The 15759-nt window shown below is 51.5% G+C and overlaps 1 protein-coding gene across 8 annotated transcripts in view; it reads left to right on the top strand.

Moving 5' to 3' along the window:
• SIL1 (SIL1 nucleotide exchange factor) overlaps positions 1-15759 on the top strand; it is a 210010-nt gene extending 194251 nt beyond the window's left edge. For 6 of the 8 annotated variants that reach the window (XM_032847553.1, XM_032847550.1, XM_032847548.1 and 3 more), the window contains exons 8-10: positions 11223-11319; positions 11759-11923; positions 15230-15759. In XM_032847553.1, the coding sequence (XP_032703444.1) occupies positions 11223-11319; positions 11759-11923; positions 15230-15589 (622 nt within the window). In that variant the 3' untranslated portion in view covers positions 15590-15759. The remainder of the gene's footprint in view (positions 1-11222; positions 11320-11758; positions 11924-15229) is intronic. The other 2 variants (XM_032847552.1, XM_032847549.1) reach the window with 1 other exon arrangement.

Below are 15759 nucleotides of genomic sequence, written 5' to 3'. Positions count from 1 at the left end.
ATCCTGTAAACGAAGCATTTCAGTGTTGTCATTTTCAGCTATAGACCATCCCACGATTGTTTGCTTTTTCTTTTGCTATTAAGAGATGGCTCTGTAAGTCAATTATTTCTCAATCAACCTGGGGGGTGGGGGGAGGAGAATGGCTCATTCATTAACATTTCTGCAGTTTGTGGCAAAAGCCAAACAGGCCCCGCTTGATTCCATTGGCTCTGATAAAGGGGAGGAGGACGTTGGAGGGAAGGGTGAGTGATTGCCCAGCACACACCTCTGAGCCCTTGAGAGCAAGATCTGGGTGAGTAAGGGAATTCCTTCCTGAGCCACCAAGGGCCTATCGAGAAGGTGTATAGCCTTCAGTTGGGAGCAAAGATTGGCTAGGTGATTTCCCTGCAGCCCTCTCACCCTGTGGATCTGGCCTGCTCTGGTCGCCCCCAGCATCTTGGGTGACAGAGATAAACCACCAGCTGATATAGATGACCTCAAGTAACATCCTCTCTGTGTTCTCTAATAAACTTGATAAATCTGACTGTGTGAAAAATCTCCCATCTGCTTTAGTCTAAATTTTCTTCTGCTTAACCTTGTTACTCCTACCTTGCCTCCCTCAGACTGCCTGAGACAATTACTGGGAGGCATTTGTTGAATAATTGTAGGCCACAGATAATTTCTCTTTAGCTCTCAGTCTTGCATGTTACCCACCCTGTGGCCTCCCTTTAGCCATCTCTAATTAGCTTCTTTGATCCCTTCCTCCCGATTTCTCCCTCTAGCTTGTTAATTACCTTTCTCCCCCATGAATTCTTTCTGCCCTGCCTTTGTCCATGTAGCCAGAGGAGCTGAGAATGACAATCTAGGGCCACTCAGTGGGGGGTGGTGCTTCTTTGTCTCCAACCACAGGTAGCCCCTCCTACTTCTGAGAAGCCAGAAAACCCAGGCTCTCCTTAGCAGAAAAGTAAAAATAGTGATTTTCATTAAATAATATAAATACTTTATGATAAAACAACTATGAATAGAATGCTTAGTATTTGCCAGTTGTGCTAATCTCCTTATATATTATCATATTTCATCCCCACAACAATCCCAAAAGATAAATACTACTAAGTCCTGTTTACAGATGCAAAAACCAAAGTCCAAAGAGGTTTTGAGTAAGTTGTTCAAGTCGCACAACTTGAAAACACCGGAAAGCAGGACTTGAACCCATTTCTCTCTAGTGCCAGAGCAACTTTTATTCACTAGTTTGCTCACTGAGTTTGGGCTTTTGGTGAAATAAAAGTTGAGATCATTGGCTCTTGGCCTACCCAAAAACACACAGACTAACCATGGGATAAGATGTCAGATAGTTACCATCAGTGTAGAAGAGGCTCTCTGAATTGAGAGGCTAAAGCTGGTGCTGAAGCAAGCTGATGTGGCACTTCGGGTCTCTGTGTATCTGAGCAGCTAGAAATCTCCTACAGTAGAAAACAAGACCCTGATAAATTCTTGATTTGCTCTAATTCTTTTTTTTTTTTAAGATTATTTATTTATTTGACAGAAATCACAAGTAGACAGAGAGGCAGGCAGAGAGAGAGAGAAGAGGAAACAGGCTCCCCGTTGAGCAGAGAGCCTGATGCGGGACTCAATCCCAGGACCCTGACATCATGACCTGAGCTGGAGGCAGAGGCTCAACCCACTGAGCCACCCAGGTGCCCCGATTTGCTCTAATTCTTAACTCACTTTCCTGACAGTCTCCTCTCTCAGATGATTAAGGGAACCATAAGGAAAAGGGCCTCACTGAAATTATATTCTGAGCAACAGAAAGGATATGTTCAGTGACGTGGCAGTGTTGGGGACCTTAGCAGGAAGGGGCCATGTTTGGAGAAGCCAAGGGAAATGCAGAACTCTCTGGATTTGGGGGAAAGCAGATTGTAGAAGGTCCCGGAGCAGGTAGATAGGATGTTTGGGCAAGAGCTTCAAAAGGAGGATGACTCAGTGTGAGAAGTGAAATGTGCTCAGTGCAGTCATAGGTGATTGCTGCAGGGAACAAGGCAGGAGACACCTAGAGGCCGACGTGGCCACACAGCGAGCAGTTAGAGTAGAATTTTTTTTGTAAGAGATGAAAAAAGGTGAACAGAGAAGGGTGTGAAGCTCTGACAACACTGTCAGGAATATCAGGAGGGTGTGACCTGGGATGCTAAGAATGAAGGGACCTCCCCAAGCAACCTTAAGAGCAAGAGCATGGCTGGAGGGCATCAACCCGTTGCTTTGGCAGATAAGTCATTGCAGCAGGTGAGGGCATCTCCATCCTCCTTCTTAGGTTCGTTTTGCTTCTCACCTCTCTTTTAAGGAGGATGGTCTTCTGGGACAGCTGGGTGGCCCAGTCTTCTAAGTGTCCTACCCTTGGTTTTAGTTGAGGTCATGATCTCAGGGTCATGAGATCGAGCCCTGTGTTGGGTATAGAGATTACTTAAATATATAAAACTTAAGAAAGCGGGGAGGCCTTAAAAAAGGAGGGGAAAAAAGTGAACACACACACACATGCAACTACAACCCAGGTCAAGCAACAGAACTTTGTCAGCACCCCAGAGAGGACTCTCTCATGCTCCCTCCCAGTTTGAACTTCCTTTTCAGAAAGATTTGCCATCCTGAGAGCTTAGGTGAGTGTTACGGACATAGAGGGGCTGTGCATTTCAGGAAAGCATTCAGCAGAATCTGATGATTATCTAATAGGTTAGATAGAGAAATGATGATAAAGATGTGGACTTGTAGGTACTTGAACAGTCAGACCTAATAGATGTTTGTTTACAAGTGGTTCGGTGTCTACAATAGAGTCTTGACTGGGTTGTTGTGCTGGAGGTCTCATGTCAGACTCTGTCCTGTCCAGGCTGCATTCAGATTCTGATATAAGGACCTGGGGGCAGATGACACAGATCAGAGAGGGCTTAACCACCATGTTGGGCACATGACAGAATGAAGATCCCATAGTGACATGCTAAGGTGGAGGTCTTGGGTAACAAAGTGATGTTTTAAATCTTGTTATTCTTAATTTGATAAAAACCCATATTTGTTGTTTAAAAAAAGAAATCCTACTGCCCAGAGACAAATACATGATGTCATACTACCCATATCCTTTGGTAACTTGGTTTTTGCCTTCTGTACTTCGGTTCATGGCAATGTTGGAAATCCTTGGCTTATCACGTGAACAACTTTCAGGGATTGGATCTAGGCAGGCCTAGTGTGAATCAGTTCTGCAGTACTCCTGCCAAAAACTTATCTGTGACCTGAGGCATTTGTCACAGCATGATCCTGGGCCAGAGGCAGCTAGGCCCCCTGGACTAGAGGGATTGGCCAGGCAGGAGCCCTGCAGGTAGGTTTGCCAGATTTTGAGGGAGCTTTCTCTAGTCAGTTAGCTGCCCCTAAGCTTCAGAAGGGGTAACCTATCAGGACAGAGTCAAATGACCTTCTCTACATTGAGAGGGCAGACTTGGGACCAGTGGGTATAAATAAGCTTCATGAAAGCAGATTTCAGTTCCTTATCAGAAGACATTTTTCAAGCAATTAGATGAGTTTAAAACTCAAGGCAGCAGAAATCGTTTGAGGAGCCCCCTACTGCTCTAGTCTTCAAATACTGGGCTGTCAATTATCAGAGGTGCTATACCAGGTAAGAGGTTGGTGATTGGGTCTAGTTATCCTAAATGTTGGTCCTCATATCAGTGCCAGACATATCGGTAAGGATCAGGTGGAACGTTTATGAAAAATCAGGTTTTTGAGCCCCATCTCCTGAGGCTTTGATTCAGTATGTGTAGGATAATGGTTAGACTCTGTTAGCATTTTTAAACACTGCCCCAAGTGCTCCTCGGTGAAATGGCTGATTCTACGGCTGGTACAGCTAAAGTACAATATCTTGTGCAAGAACATCTTAGGCCAGAAAGTCAGGAACTGCTTAGAGAATGATGAAAATAAGTAGAAAAGGCACAGAAGCCTGTATGAAAAAGGCTCTGGTGGCTAAATAAGGGGGTATTTGAGCATCAAAATAAATAATGACAGAAATGGATTATAACCCATTAGATTAATGAAGAATCCATGAGTCCATACTGATAGAAATGAGTAAGTGAGAACATAGGAAAGCCTCTCCTTTCCCGTAGACTGCCAGCACAGATGGGTAGAAGCAGTGATCAAGTTTGAATATCATTTGACAAACATCACGGTAATAATAATTTTAAGGAAGGGTGATCAATGAACACCGGAACTAGTGGGTGAAAGTTTGCTGAGGAACAGGCTGTTTTCATATTTCAGAGTGTGTCTCTCCACAAAATATGTATTAATTTCAAAGGGACAGATAGCATCTTCATAATGGAGAAATCTGGTGGACGCCACTGTGACCAGTAATCCAAGTAAACATGGCCCATTGTGGGCCTTCCTGACAATCATGTGCCTCCCGATAAGGTGCACCTAGAAAGACACGATGTTGCTTTTTACGGTGTTCCTACCAACGTGCACAACTTCAGTCTAAGCATGGGAAACCATCAGACTCCGGAATATTCTACAACTGGCCTGTGCTCTTCAAAACTGTCCGTGTCGTGAAAGACAAAGACAGACTAAGGAGGAAGTGTCAGGAGTAGAGGACTTGAGACATGCTGCTGAGTTCACTGTGCCAAGTCCTGGATTGGACCAGAAACCAAAATTACTTTATAAAAAGGATAGTTTGGGGACAGTGGGTAAAATCTGAATATCTGTAGATCATATATTGATGTTAATTTCCTCATTTTGATAACTGTCCTCTGGTTCTTAAGAGACACACTTGATACATTTAGAGGTAAAGAGGCAACTTACTCTCAAATGTTTCAGGAGAGAAAATAATACGTCTAAACATATACATAGAAAGAAAATTAAAAAGCGGATGTGGTAAACTGTTAACAATTGATGAATCTTAATGGAAATTCTTTTACTCTTGTAACTTTTCTGTAAGTTATCTGTGTAATTTCCTGTAATTTTTAAAGTGCCCAGTCTGAAATCGTTTGAGGGGGAACACAAATCAGTGTCCCTGGTGATTGTGATGCAGTTATGTATGGAGCTAGCAGATGTCTGTTAAGATTCCTTGGGGCTACACCCTCTGAGGCCCTGTTTCTTTTTCCAGAGCTGGGCATTTGATCTCTGTGCGTGTGTGCAGAGGACCTCTTAGAGATACTCTTGCGAGCGCTATCATTCTGGTGAAGTGTGTGTGCCCCGCATTTGCTTACACAACTGGCTTCTGGTTGCGAACTGTTTATAAATGGGTCCAGTGATGCTCCTACCCTTCCCCTGTCCTGATGGAACTTCTGAAGTGGCCCAGTGTGGTTCCCATCATCCCAGTTGTGGTATGAGCCTCATGTTATAGGCTGGTTGTTTTGGTTCTCCTGGGGGCTTCACTTTGATGTGGAAGAGTTGTATGTGGTATTTATTTTTTACCTGTTCTTTTGTTATTCAAGTTGGTAATTGTCCATCTCTTGATTGACTAATTGATTGCTTACCCCCACTTAATCCCTAGATGGCAGGCTAGTATAGATCCCCAGTGAACTGCCGATTTCAAGATTACACATCCTGCAAATCCTTGTGTTCCACAGATGATCAAGGCCACACGCTAGGTCATGGGCAAGGAGAGTTCCGCAGAGAAGGAATCTTTCTCTCTGGGCAAGAAGGTGAACAGTTACCACCACTTCATCAGGCAGGATTGCAGATGATGAAGCCTGACCACGTCCTCCCCTGAGATATGCCCCCCTTCCACACCGTGTAGATTCTTCTCAGGGAGTATTTCACAACAATGGCAGGTTTTTTTCCCTCTGTTTTTAAGAGCATGAAAAAGAGAATCATTATCCTACGTAGAAATATGGTGAGGACTCCTGAGAGAGCTCATACCCCGATGCGTGGATAAGCCTTGAGTCTAGGTTGGGACTGGGACTCTGGATGATGCGAGCTCTGCTTTGGAGGGTTTCCCCTTGGTATCTACTCAGCCCCATGTAATGAGTCAACCTGACCCTTATTTTCCAATCCAGAAGTCTCTGCCTTTTCCGATATTTTTCCTTTTCCAGTTATTCAGATTCCCTTTTCCATCCTTGTTGTTCCACTTCACCCCAAACAGGATCTCTTTGTGTTTCCTATTTCCATGCATACAGCCCCTGATGCCGGCAGCACCTGCTTTGTGGCTCTGTGACCCTGTAGTTGCAGGGACCCTGGCCTGAAGTGGGCCTGTGCTTGGTTTAATGCTCTGCCTGCCCTTTCCATCTTGAAGTTTCTAATAGTTTTTGAACATGGGCCCCACGTTTCCATTTTGCACTGGCCCTGAAAATTACATAGCCCATCCAGAGTGGCAGAGAGGGAGAAGGGCAACTCGTGGGCTGCACTCTCGTGGGGCCCGTGGTGGAGCTTGGCTGTATACCCTGGGATCAGCTGAACCACCTTCCCCCAGACTGCCCCCCAACACTTGCTCAGCTTTGCTTAGCTGAAATAGGATCTCTGACCCTTGTTAAGTTGCCTATATCAGTCACCCTGACCCAAACTGTTTGGTTTCTGCACATGTAATCATTTCCATTTCTGTGATCTACCCCTCCCCCAGCCCCACCCAAGATTTGCAAAGTAGCAGCTGCTGCCATCCCTCTGCTCACAGACAGCTGACTTGCCTGCTGATTGTGAACGTCCCAGTAATCCAAGTGCTAATGGTATTTATCCAGTCCAGCCGGCTTAGCCCTGAACAAGGTTTAGTCTCATTTATCTCATCAGAGACAAGCTACGTCCTTAATATCCTTCTGTTGACTTTGAGCACACCAGCTCCACGGATGTCGCTGAGAGGCAAGCCAGGCCCCTGCCCTTTTAACGCACTCAAATCCCCAGCTGTCGGGCTCCGCACCTTTCCGTCCCACCCCCTGCATGGGCCACAGCTCCCGTCCTGAGCCCGTAGGCTGGGAGGGAGATGAGGCCAGCATATATGTGCCCTGGACATCTGTGTTCCCGGGACAGCTGTGTTCTCGAGGATATGGTCTGGGCTCTTTGTAGCAAACCCACTGTAATTGTAATGTTTCCATCACATTGCATTGGCTGCATTTTGGCACTCGATACCTGTTGTATCTTTAACACAAGGTAGTATTAGCTCTGCCTCACAGGTAAGGAAACAGAAATGAAGGGACTTGCCCAAGGTCATCAACCCTTGTTCACAGGATCCCCACCAAGTGTCCTCCAGGCGCTGGCCCTTGTACATCCCCTAAACTCACTCAGCTTTCTGGGGCATTTCATCCCCCAAAGTACAGAGTAATGAACATTCAGAGCCCAAGGCTAAGCTGCGGGGGGAGGGAGAGGTTCTGAGAGCATGTTGGTACCTGCCCCTCCACAGTGGATTGCCTGAATGCCCAGCTTACCTGTTCCCGCCTGGCTGGACTGAGTGTCATTTGGAGACTCCACCTTCATTGGAAGCTCTGCCTTCTCCACCTTTCCTCTGCTGTGTTCCTTAGCCCCTTGATTGGGCAGGACTAAAAGACGTTTCCAGAAGGTATTATACAGAACCCCTGAAGTGTGCATGGTGCCCCTCAACTCGGGAGTAGGGCCCACAGTTACATGGGCACCTTACCTTCATTTAAGTTAGGAGAAAAGGCCCAGGGCTGTTGAGGCCACACTTGGCCACAGGCCCATGTTTAGCCGATGGTCCTGCTCTCCTCACCCAGGTTCTTTAGGACTTGGCTGCAGGTGAAAAAGTAGATTTATTACCTTATGAAAATGATTTCAGCAAGTGAAAAAGTATCAGGCTTTCACTTTTTCCCTTTGGTTTCTTTCTGTGTGACTTCTATTTTGTCTTACCTTAATGAGTTCCTCTCCTTGGGGATGGGGTGGGACCCGGCCACTGTTGTCATGACCCTAGGTGCTCCTGGCTTATAGCAGCCTATCTTATGGAGAAGAGAACTTCTTTTGGTCGTGACTCCATTACAGACTCAGGGCTCTGATTGCCCAGTCCTGGGTGACCCACAGAGGCCATGGTGGTGGCAGGCTATCATGGACCAGCGCCCAATCCACAAGCCCTTTCCCGTGGTTTCAGGAGTTGCCATAAGGACCCCATCAGGACCATAAGGAGTGGGAGAGGGAGCAGTGTCTCAAAGGAAGGGAGGCAGGGGTATCACTACTGGGAGGCAGGACAGAAGGGATGCTGGGCAGGTACAGGTGCACACCGCACAGCCACAGCCAACCTGACCTGGGAGTGGTAAGTTGTGCCTGGTTCAGAGTGTTTTGCCATCTCATCTCTTGTCCCCAGGGCGACTGTACTGAGGCAGACCCCGCTCATGGGCCCTCTCTGGTGTCTGCTTGTCACCAACTTTTTGTTTTACTTAGGGTTTGGTATTTGCTGAGCAAGGAGGAGCAGGAACAGGTTCTGCTTGCTGGACGATGTCTGGGTCCTGCATCACCCTTCCTAGGTGATGCGGGGACCTTCCTGGTCCCAGCCAGCAGACTTCAGTGCTGTCGGTAGCTTGGCCTCCTGACCTGCACCTTCTTGTCAGCTGTGCCTGCACCCATTTCCATGACTTTCCAGGGTAACTGTTCACACACTCATGCTGTTCCCTGAGCACCTGCCCTTCCTCCTGTCTACAAGCTATCTTCTTCAGCCTCCTGCAGTGTCTCTTCTCCAGTGCAGCCCTCCTGGATCTTCCAGCCCAGACCTTCCTGTTCTTTCTCAGGAACCCCTGCCCGCCCCCAGCCTTAGGTTCAGAGCAACTTGGTCTGGCCTCGTGTTAATATCATTCATTCCCTCTGTAACTTCTAAGTAAAATCTGGTGGATAGTCTCTCTCCTGTGTGTGGATCCTGGCTTGTTCAGTAGCAGAGGGCTGGCTGAGCTTCCCCAAAGACCTGTCCTGCATGTGGGGCTGCCTGTACATCGTTCCTAAGACAGACTGCTGTCTGGCCGTCTGTCACTTACATCAGGGCTCCCATGGAAAAGAAGTACCCGCGAAGCCATGGGGATTTGCCTAGATGGTACGTGCCCTCCCCTTAAGGCCCTGGTACTTTGTTTCTTGTTGGTGCTTTGGTTGCCTTAGGGGTTTGAGCCTTCTCTCCCCTCCTAACAAGCAAGACATGGGTGAGCACGGTTCCCCTCCCTCCTAACACTGCCTCGCGTTGTGACAGGGCTGCTCCTCTGGGTGGTGTCCAGGCAGGTCCTGGTTCCCAGCATTCTCAAGTGGCTTTCCTAATGCACCTGGCAGGTGATTCTCTCATCTCTAGGTCTTGTTCTCAGCTCCATGTGCTGTCTTTGGAGGACCTTGCCCCTGCTACCGTGTGGGCCCGTGAGCGATGGTGTTCCCTATGAGGCTGATGTGATGTTGGGTCTCACAGCCCCCCTTCCTTGGGAGGCAGCTTTTGACGTCTGTGTGAATTTCTCAACATGGTCGTCTTTTCCTAGAAAAGACCCTGCCTGTTGCGGGTGAGCGTTCCTCAGGCACATGATGGCAGAGGCAGTCCTAATTAGCTCATGCTTTGATGAAGCAGCTGCCTTTCTCAAGTTGGGGGGAGCAGGGGGCAGGGGAGAGGCTCAGCTCCCCAGCCCTCCTGCATTGGTGCCCACCTGCTTGTCTGGAGAGGAGCTGTCAGCTTCCCTTCCCCAGAGACCCTGGCCCATCTCCAGGCCGCCCCAGAGACACACCGGTGGGGTTGCCGTGGGACAGGCTGGCACCCACCCTGCACATCCTTTCTGGCTGAGATGATGCAGAGGGACCCACGCACCTCCCATTTAGAGCAGGAAAACTGGCTCAGTGTGCTAAGTCTTCTTTGAAACTTGAAGCTGGTGCCTGATAGGTTCGGGCCCCATCACCATGCCATTGGGCCAGCTTTCACGGGGCACCTGCCATGTGGCAGAGGCTCTCTTGCAAGCAGCAGTGTGCATTCTCTTGTTACCTGTCTCCCATTTCCTCTGGGTCTCAGATCCTGCCTCACTCTGCAGGATCACGAGGGCCCCTTGCCAAGGTTGGGGGTTAAGAGGAACAGGTGCTCTTTCGGTCTCCAGGGAGCTGGTGGCCTTGCTTAGGTGAAGGAGCCAGAGCCAAGAAGAGACTCAGTGCCCTTTGTGGGCTGTCTATGCAAGTGTGGCAGCCACTCTGTGACCTCTGGTCTCGCCCCTCCTCTTCCTTCTGGCCTCAGGGTTTTTAGGAGCCTGCCACATTTCTTCTCTGAGGCCTCCTAAGTGTCTGGCAAGGGAGCCTTGACCTCCCTCGAGGGCCTAACCACCCAGGTCCCTGTGCTTGACACTTCTCCCGAACTGATCACTAATTTGATCTTGGAAAGCAAGAGGTTCCCAGTCTTATTTCCTCCCGGGCACCCTGCCCTGTGGAGGGTTCACTGGCAGGGCCCCTATGCTTTCATCCAGGAGAGTTGTGCCTGAATGTTTGAACCTCCTTGCTCTTTTGCCAGCCCAGAATGGGAAGAGGAGCTAGAGAGGCAGCTCTGGGTTTTGAGTGTTAGTGTTGCTGTGTGTGGGTTGGTACAGTCCTGGTTGTGCACACATGTTGATACATCCTGGCCCTCTTTTCCTGGGCCCCATGACAGAGGCTATATGCTGAGTACTGATAACATGGGGGCAATCCCAGCAGCTACTCTCACAGTGGGGAGGCATCTGGGTTGGTCTTGTTTTAGGCTCTGCTCAGGTTAAGAGGCTCCCTGGCTCTCATTCGTTCTTGCGCTCTTTTCCCCCCACAAACATTGACTATATGTTGTCTATGTACTCCACCCAGAAGAGAAAAGAGGAGTGGGTCCCAGCACATGGCCAAGAGGAGCTCATAATCCGAGAACAGACCTGTCAGTAATTGCCCCCAGTGTATGATTGCATGGGGTGATGGAAAGAGGAAGACCCAGTGTAGGCCTGGGGACTGTGAAGGAAGGCTTTCGTGGGAGGGACACTGAGTAGCACCTTTAGCATCAGGAGATCTTAAAGGGGTGTAGGTGATTTTCCTTCCCAGATCACTCCAGCCCAATGTTTGCTGGGTGGTAGGATGTTGTGGGAGCCGTTGGTCTGTGATTCTGGCCATAGGCTTTGGTACCCAGGTAGATGTGTAGTCATTCACTTGTTTAGCCAGCTAAGCTCTAGCTTATCCCAAGAGGGAATGCTCCTCTGGGCACCTTAGTTTTCCCCAAGGGATGGCTGGTACATTATCACCCCCTGAACCACCAAGATCCCTGGGCTGTGCACAGTGATGTGTCCCCAGCTTGGTGAGGAGTTATAGTGTCATGCTGTCCTGTGCTTTCCCTCCAGCAACCCAAAGGTTCAAGTAGAGGCCATTGAGGGGGGAGCCCTACAGAAGCTGCTGGTCATCCTGGCTACGGAACAGCCTCTCCCTGCAAAGAAGAAGGTATGTATCTGCTCCCTCCCTGCTGCCCAGCCCCTAGCACATCTGCAGAGCCTGAAAGGCAAGGGTCCCTTTTCAGGCTGTGCCTGTCACCCTTGGGGACCTGAGTGCTCACCCATCCACTGGGTGGCATAGGGAGAGAGGTCCCACTCACCTCAAGCAGCATGACAGTTTGCTGAGGCATCTGGAGGCCTCAGTTCAGCTCCCATCATAGTCTGGGATACCACCCTCGGGCTTCTTGTGTTGCGGTCTGTCTGCCCAGGGGGCGATGTTAAAGGTGTCTGACCCCTCTTCCAGCTTTCACAGAACTGTATTCTGGGGTATAGCTGGACCTGAGGGACGAAAAGAATGGAGGCTGGGCTGGGGTCGTCGGGGCACTTCTGGCTGCGTTTACTGGGCCCCGGAACAGGCCGAGTACCATGTGGCCCATCACCCTCTGCAGGTCCTGTTTGCGCTGTGCTCCCTACTGCGACACTTCCCCTATGCCCAGCAGCAGTTCCTGAAACTGGGGGGCCTGCAGGTGCTGCGGAGCCTGGTGCAGGCAAAGGGTACAGAGATGCTGGCTGTGCGTGTGGTCACTCTGCTGTATGACCTGGTCACTGAAAAGGTGAGTGCCCAGACCTGGGATGCCTCCGGGTCACTTTGCTTTGTTTTGCTTCTGGCCTTTTGGCCCTGGCCTCTTCCATCCTGCCTTCCATCCTCCTAACAGTGCTCCCGAGAAAACGTGCCAGACTGTGCTGGGTAGACCTGGAGGCTGTGGAGGCCCCTCCTTGGGGTCCTGAACCCAGAATTTCTGAGGGAGGGTGTCCCATGGGATGTGACGGCTAAACTGAAACCTGAGGGCTGGTGAGGAGGGGAAAGGGGCCGGGGTGCCGGGGGTGGGGGTGTGCCAGAAATGGCCAGGATTGGCCCTTCATGGAATGACAGGTCATTTGGCTAAAGCCTAGGGTGGTGCGATAGGGAGCCGGTAGGATGGAGCAGCTGTGTCTGGGAGCCCTCGAAGCAGTAGGAACAGCAATTAGCCAGAGCCTGGAATGAGGCTGAATCTTTAGCTTCTAGAAATGTGATCTTTGGATTTTTAGGTTTAGATTTTTAGATTTCGATCTTTAGATTCTAGAAACATGCAGGTTCCTCCTCTGGGAGCTTTGACCCTGGGCAAGGGCTTGGAATGGCTGCCCTCGAGGGGCCCAGGGACCCTGTTGTTGCCACCTGGCAGGAGACTCGGTGTCCAACCCACTTTGGTCTTTGTGAGCCTAGAAAGTCTCTTAATTAAGAACAGAGTGCAGCCAGCCGGGCCTGGATTCTGAATGCAGTGGCTGCAGAGTGCGATAGCAGAGCTCTCAGCTCGCTTTCTGGCCACGCTTTCCCTAGAACAGCCGAGCCACCGCTGAGTGTCGGAGGAGGAGAGGCCCAGGCCTGCCTCCCTGCTCCTGCCTCACACCGAGGGTGGGAGTGTCTGGTTGCTGTTGTGAGTGCATGGACTCTCTGGTGCTCCCTGTGTCTCTAGGCCTGGCTTGTCCTTCATTCTCTCCTGTTCTCCCCCTCTCTCCCTCTCTTTATCCCCCTCTCTCTCTTTCCCCTCTTTCTCGTTCTTTCTCTCTCTCTAAGCTGCAGAAACCCAGAACAGCAGGCAGCCATGTGCTGCTCACATCCAATTAATAAGGCCTGGGCACAGTTGACTTCCTGGCAACAGGCCAGCAAGCCTGGAGAAGGACCTGTGTGTTGGCTTGGCGTTTCCCGGGAGAAACTGACCTCTTCCCCCTGCTGAATTCGGTGTCTCTTTGCCACCCCCAGTCCTGGCATGGCAGGTGCCGTGGCATTGGCATGTCCCTGGAGAGCTGCGCAAGTCAGCCGGCCCCCAGGGCTCACCTGGAGGCTTGGGGTGCTGAGAACACTGGTGTTTCTCTGTGGAGAGTACTGGGATAGCTGTCCCTCTGCAGGCGGGGAGGACAGTGGAGGAGTTTCTGCCGCCGGTGAGCGTAGGACAGGTGTCAGCCGAACTGTGCTTGAGGCAGCTGGGGCTTCTCTTTTCTTGTAGTTCCCTGGAAAGAATGAAAACTAATGAGCCCGGGGCTGGGTCTGGAGCTGCGCGAGATGGCAGCGCATCAGGTTGCCGTTGGAGGTGCCCCACAGCTCGAGGGTGTTGTGGGAAGGGGGCAGCTGCTTGGCAGAGTTCCCGTGGGGAGTGCACCCACCTCTCACGGTCCCTGTCCTCCTGCTGCTTTGGGACAGACTTTATTGACAGTAGCACCTGGAGCATGTGGGCTGCAGAGGCCTACAGTTGGGGGCCTCTGACCTGTTCGGGCAAGTCAGGGGAGGCAGTGAGATCTGAGGGGTGAGTTAACCGGGGAGTTGGAGTTAGGTGGGAGTGCGCCTCCAAGCTGCACCTTAAGGGCTCTGGGGGACAGTTTGTGTGACAGGTGCATGAGTGAGGGCGTGTGTGGGGACGAGGCCCTGCACAGTTGGGGTGGACCCTGCAGGGCCTTGAAGTCCTTGGAAAGGGATTTAGTTATGAACATCAGAAATGCTCAGTTGTGCAGGGTGTAGGGCTGGACAAGTCTACTGTCAGCTGGCTGGAGGTGGTTGTGAGTGGGAGGCAGGGGGCTGACAGGTGCAGTGAGTGGCAGTGGACGTGGAGCAGAGGCCAAGGGCGATGGGGCCTTGAATGTTCCAGGTGCAGCTGGGGTACGTGGGGTAGCTTAGGAAAGGACTGTCAGAGCCCTCTCATCCTTTTCTGGGCCAGGATGCTGATCCCTGCCCCTCCCTGCTTCCTCCACCAGCCCCAATGGACCCCAAGGCCATCCGGTGGTGCTCTGTGGCCCCTGCTCTTTGCCTGGGCTTTCCTCTTGTCTTCCCTGTCCTTAGCATGCCTTGTTCTCCCCTGGAGTAAGGGCAGAGCTTGCAGGTACACTTAGTACAGCCAGTAGAGCACGTCTCCACCCTCTCCCTGCTCATCCTTCACCTCTGCCTTCCCCCAACATTCGAGAGAAGCTGGTCACTCACATTTCAGGTGTGTCCTGCCCCTGTAGCCTGGCAGGCATGGATCCTACCGTATTGTGCTGGCGGGGCTGGGTTTCTGTACTTTACAGCCACTGGCCAAGCTTGTGACTTTCTGCCCAAACTTGTCTCAACTCCCCAGGCCCTTGGCGTAAAGGCCACACATAGCCGGGACTCAGCCAGACCGTCACGCCCCCTGGGCCAGAACAGACTCACATTCTACACACAGGAAGGGGGCCTCGGCCTACTGTTGTGACCCTCCCGTGTGTGGACCCTCCACCCTTGTCTACTTGGACAACTCCCACGTAGTCCTCCAAACTCAGGGAAGTGCCATCCTGTTCTCTTGGCTGTGCCCTCTGTCCTCTGAGGGAGTGAATCTTGTGGAGGTGATTGAGAGCTGAGCGCCCATTGCTAGGTGTGCTGGGCACTGGCCATGTGTGGTCCTGAAGGGGGCACATCGTCACATAAGAGATGACGCCATGCCCGCCCAAGGCTGTTCAGCTGTCAGTGGCGGAGCAAGAGTTTGAACCCAGACTGCTGGCATCCACTGGGCACTGCTGAATTGCAGTCATTGTGCTCCTCAGGGATTACTCCGTTAATTTGTCTTCTGCTAGACCCCGAGCTCCTCGAGGGCAGGGACCATGTCTCCGTCTGGGTTTCTCAGGCATACTGCACAGTTGTTTTTGATGAATAGATGGATGGACAGACAAATGGACCTATGGATGGATGGGTGGGGGAGCCTGATTGAAGCCATGAATCCAGCTGGCCCTCTCCCATGTTGGGCCTTTGAGTCCCAGAAGGAAGAGCGGGTGGACGGATGATGAGCCACCTGCCTTCCCACCCGAGCAGCGCCCCTGACTGCTCTCTGTGTGTTCTCTCCCCCAACCCTGTTCCGGGTGCCTGGCCATGTGGACAGCAGATGTTTGCTGAGGAGGAGGCCGAGCTGACCCAGGAGACGTCCCCGGAGAAGCTGCAGCAGTACCGCCAGGTGCTCCTCCTTCCAGGCCTGCGGGAGCAGGGCTGGTGCGAGATCACCGCACACCTCCTGGCCCTCCCTGAGCACGATGCCCGAGAAAAGGTGCTGCAGACGCTGGGCGCCCTCCTGGCCACCTGCCGGGATCGCTACCGCCAGGACCCCCAGCTCAGCAGGACGCTGGTCAGCCTGCAGGCTGAGTACCAGGCTCTGGCCGCCCTGGAGCTCCAGGACGGCGAGGATGAGGGCTACTTCCGGGAACTGCTGGGCTCCATCAACAGCTTGCTGAAGGAACTGAGATGAGCAGGCTGCTCCCTGCCACCGGGACTGGACTGGGACATTAGTGAGGCTGACGGACACCAGCTTGGATGGGGTCCTCGGGGGACAGTAGCCGGGGGGAGGACTTCCCTACTGGGGCCTGGGCATCATCTGGGCAGTGCCAGCTTGGCCATTAAATGGAGGCATGAGGGCCA

The sequence above is a fragment of the Lontra canadensis genome, unplaced genomic scaffold (assembly GCF_010015895.1).
Source record: "Lontra canadensis isolate GAN:19392208 unplaced genomic scaffold, GSC_riverotter_1.0 scaffold189, whole genome shotgun sequence".
Classification (NCBI taxonomy): domain Eukaryota; kingdom Metazoa; phylum Chordata; class Mammalia; order Carnivora; family Mustelidae; genus Lontra; species Lontra canadensis.
Note: the sequence above shows the minus strand (reverse complement) of the source record. Positions and strands in the feature narration are given on the sequence as shown.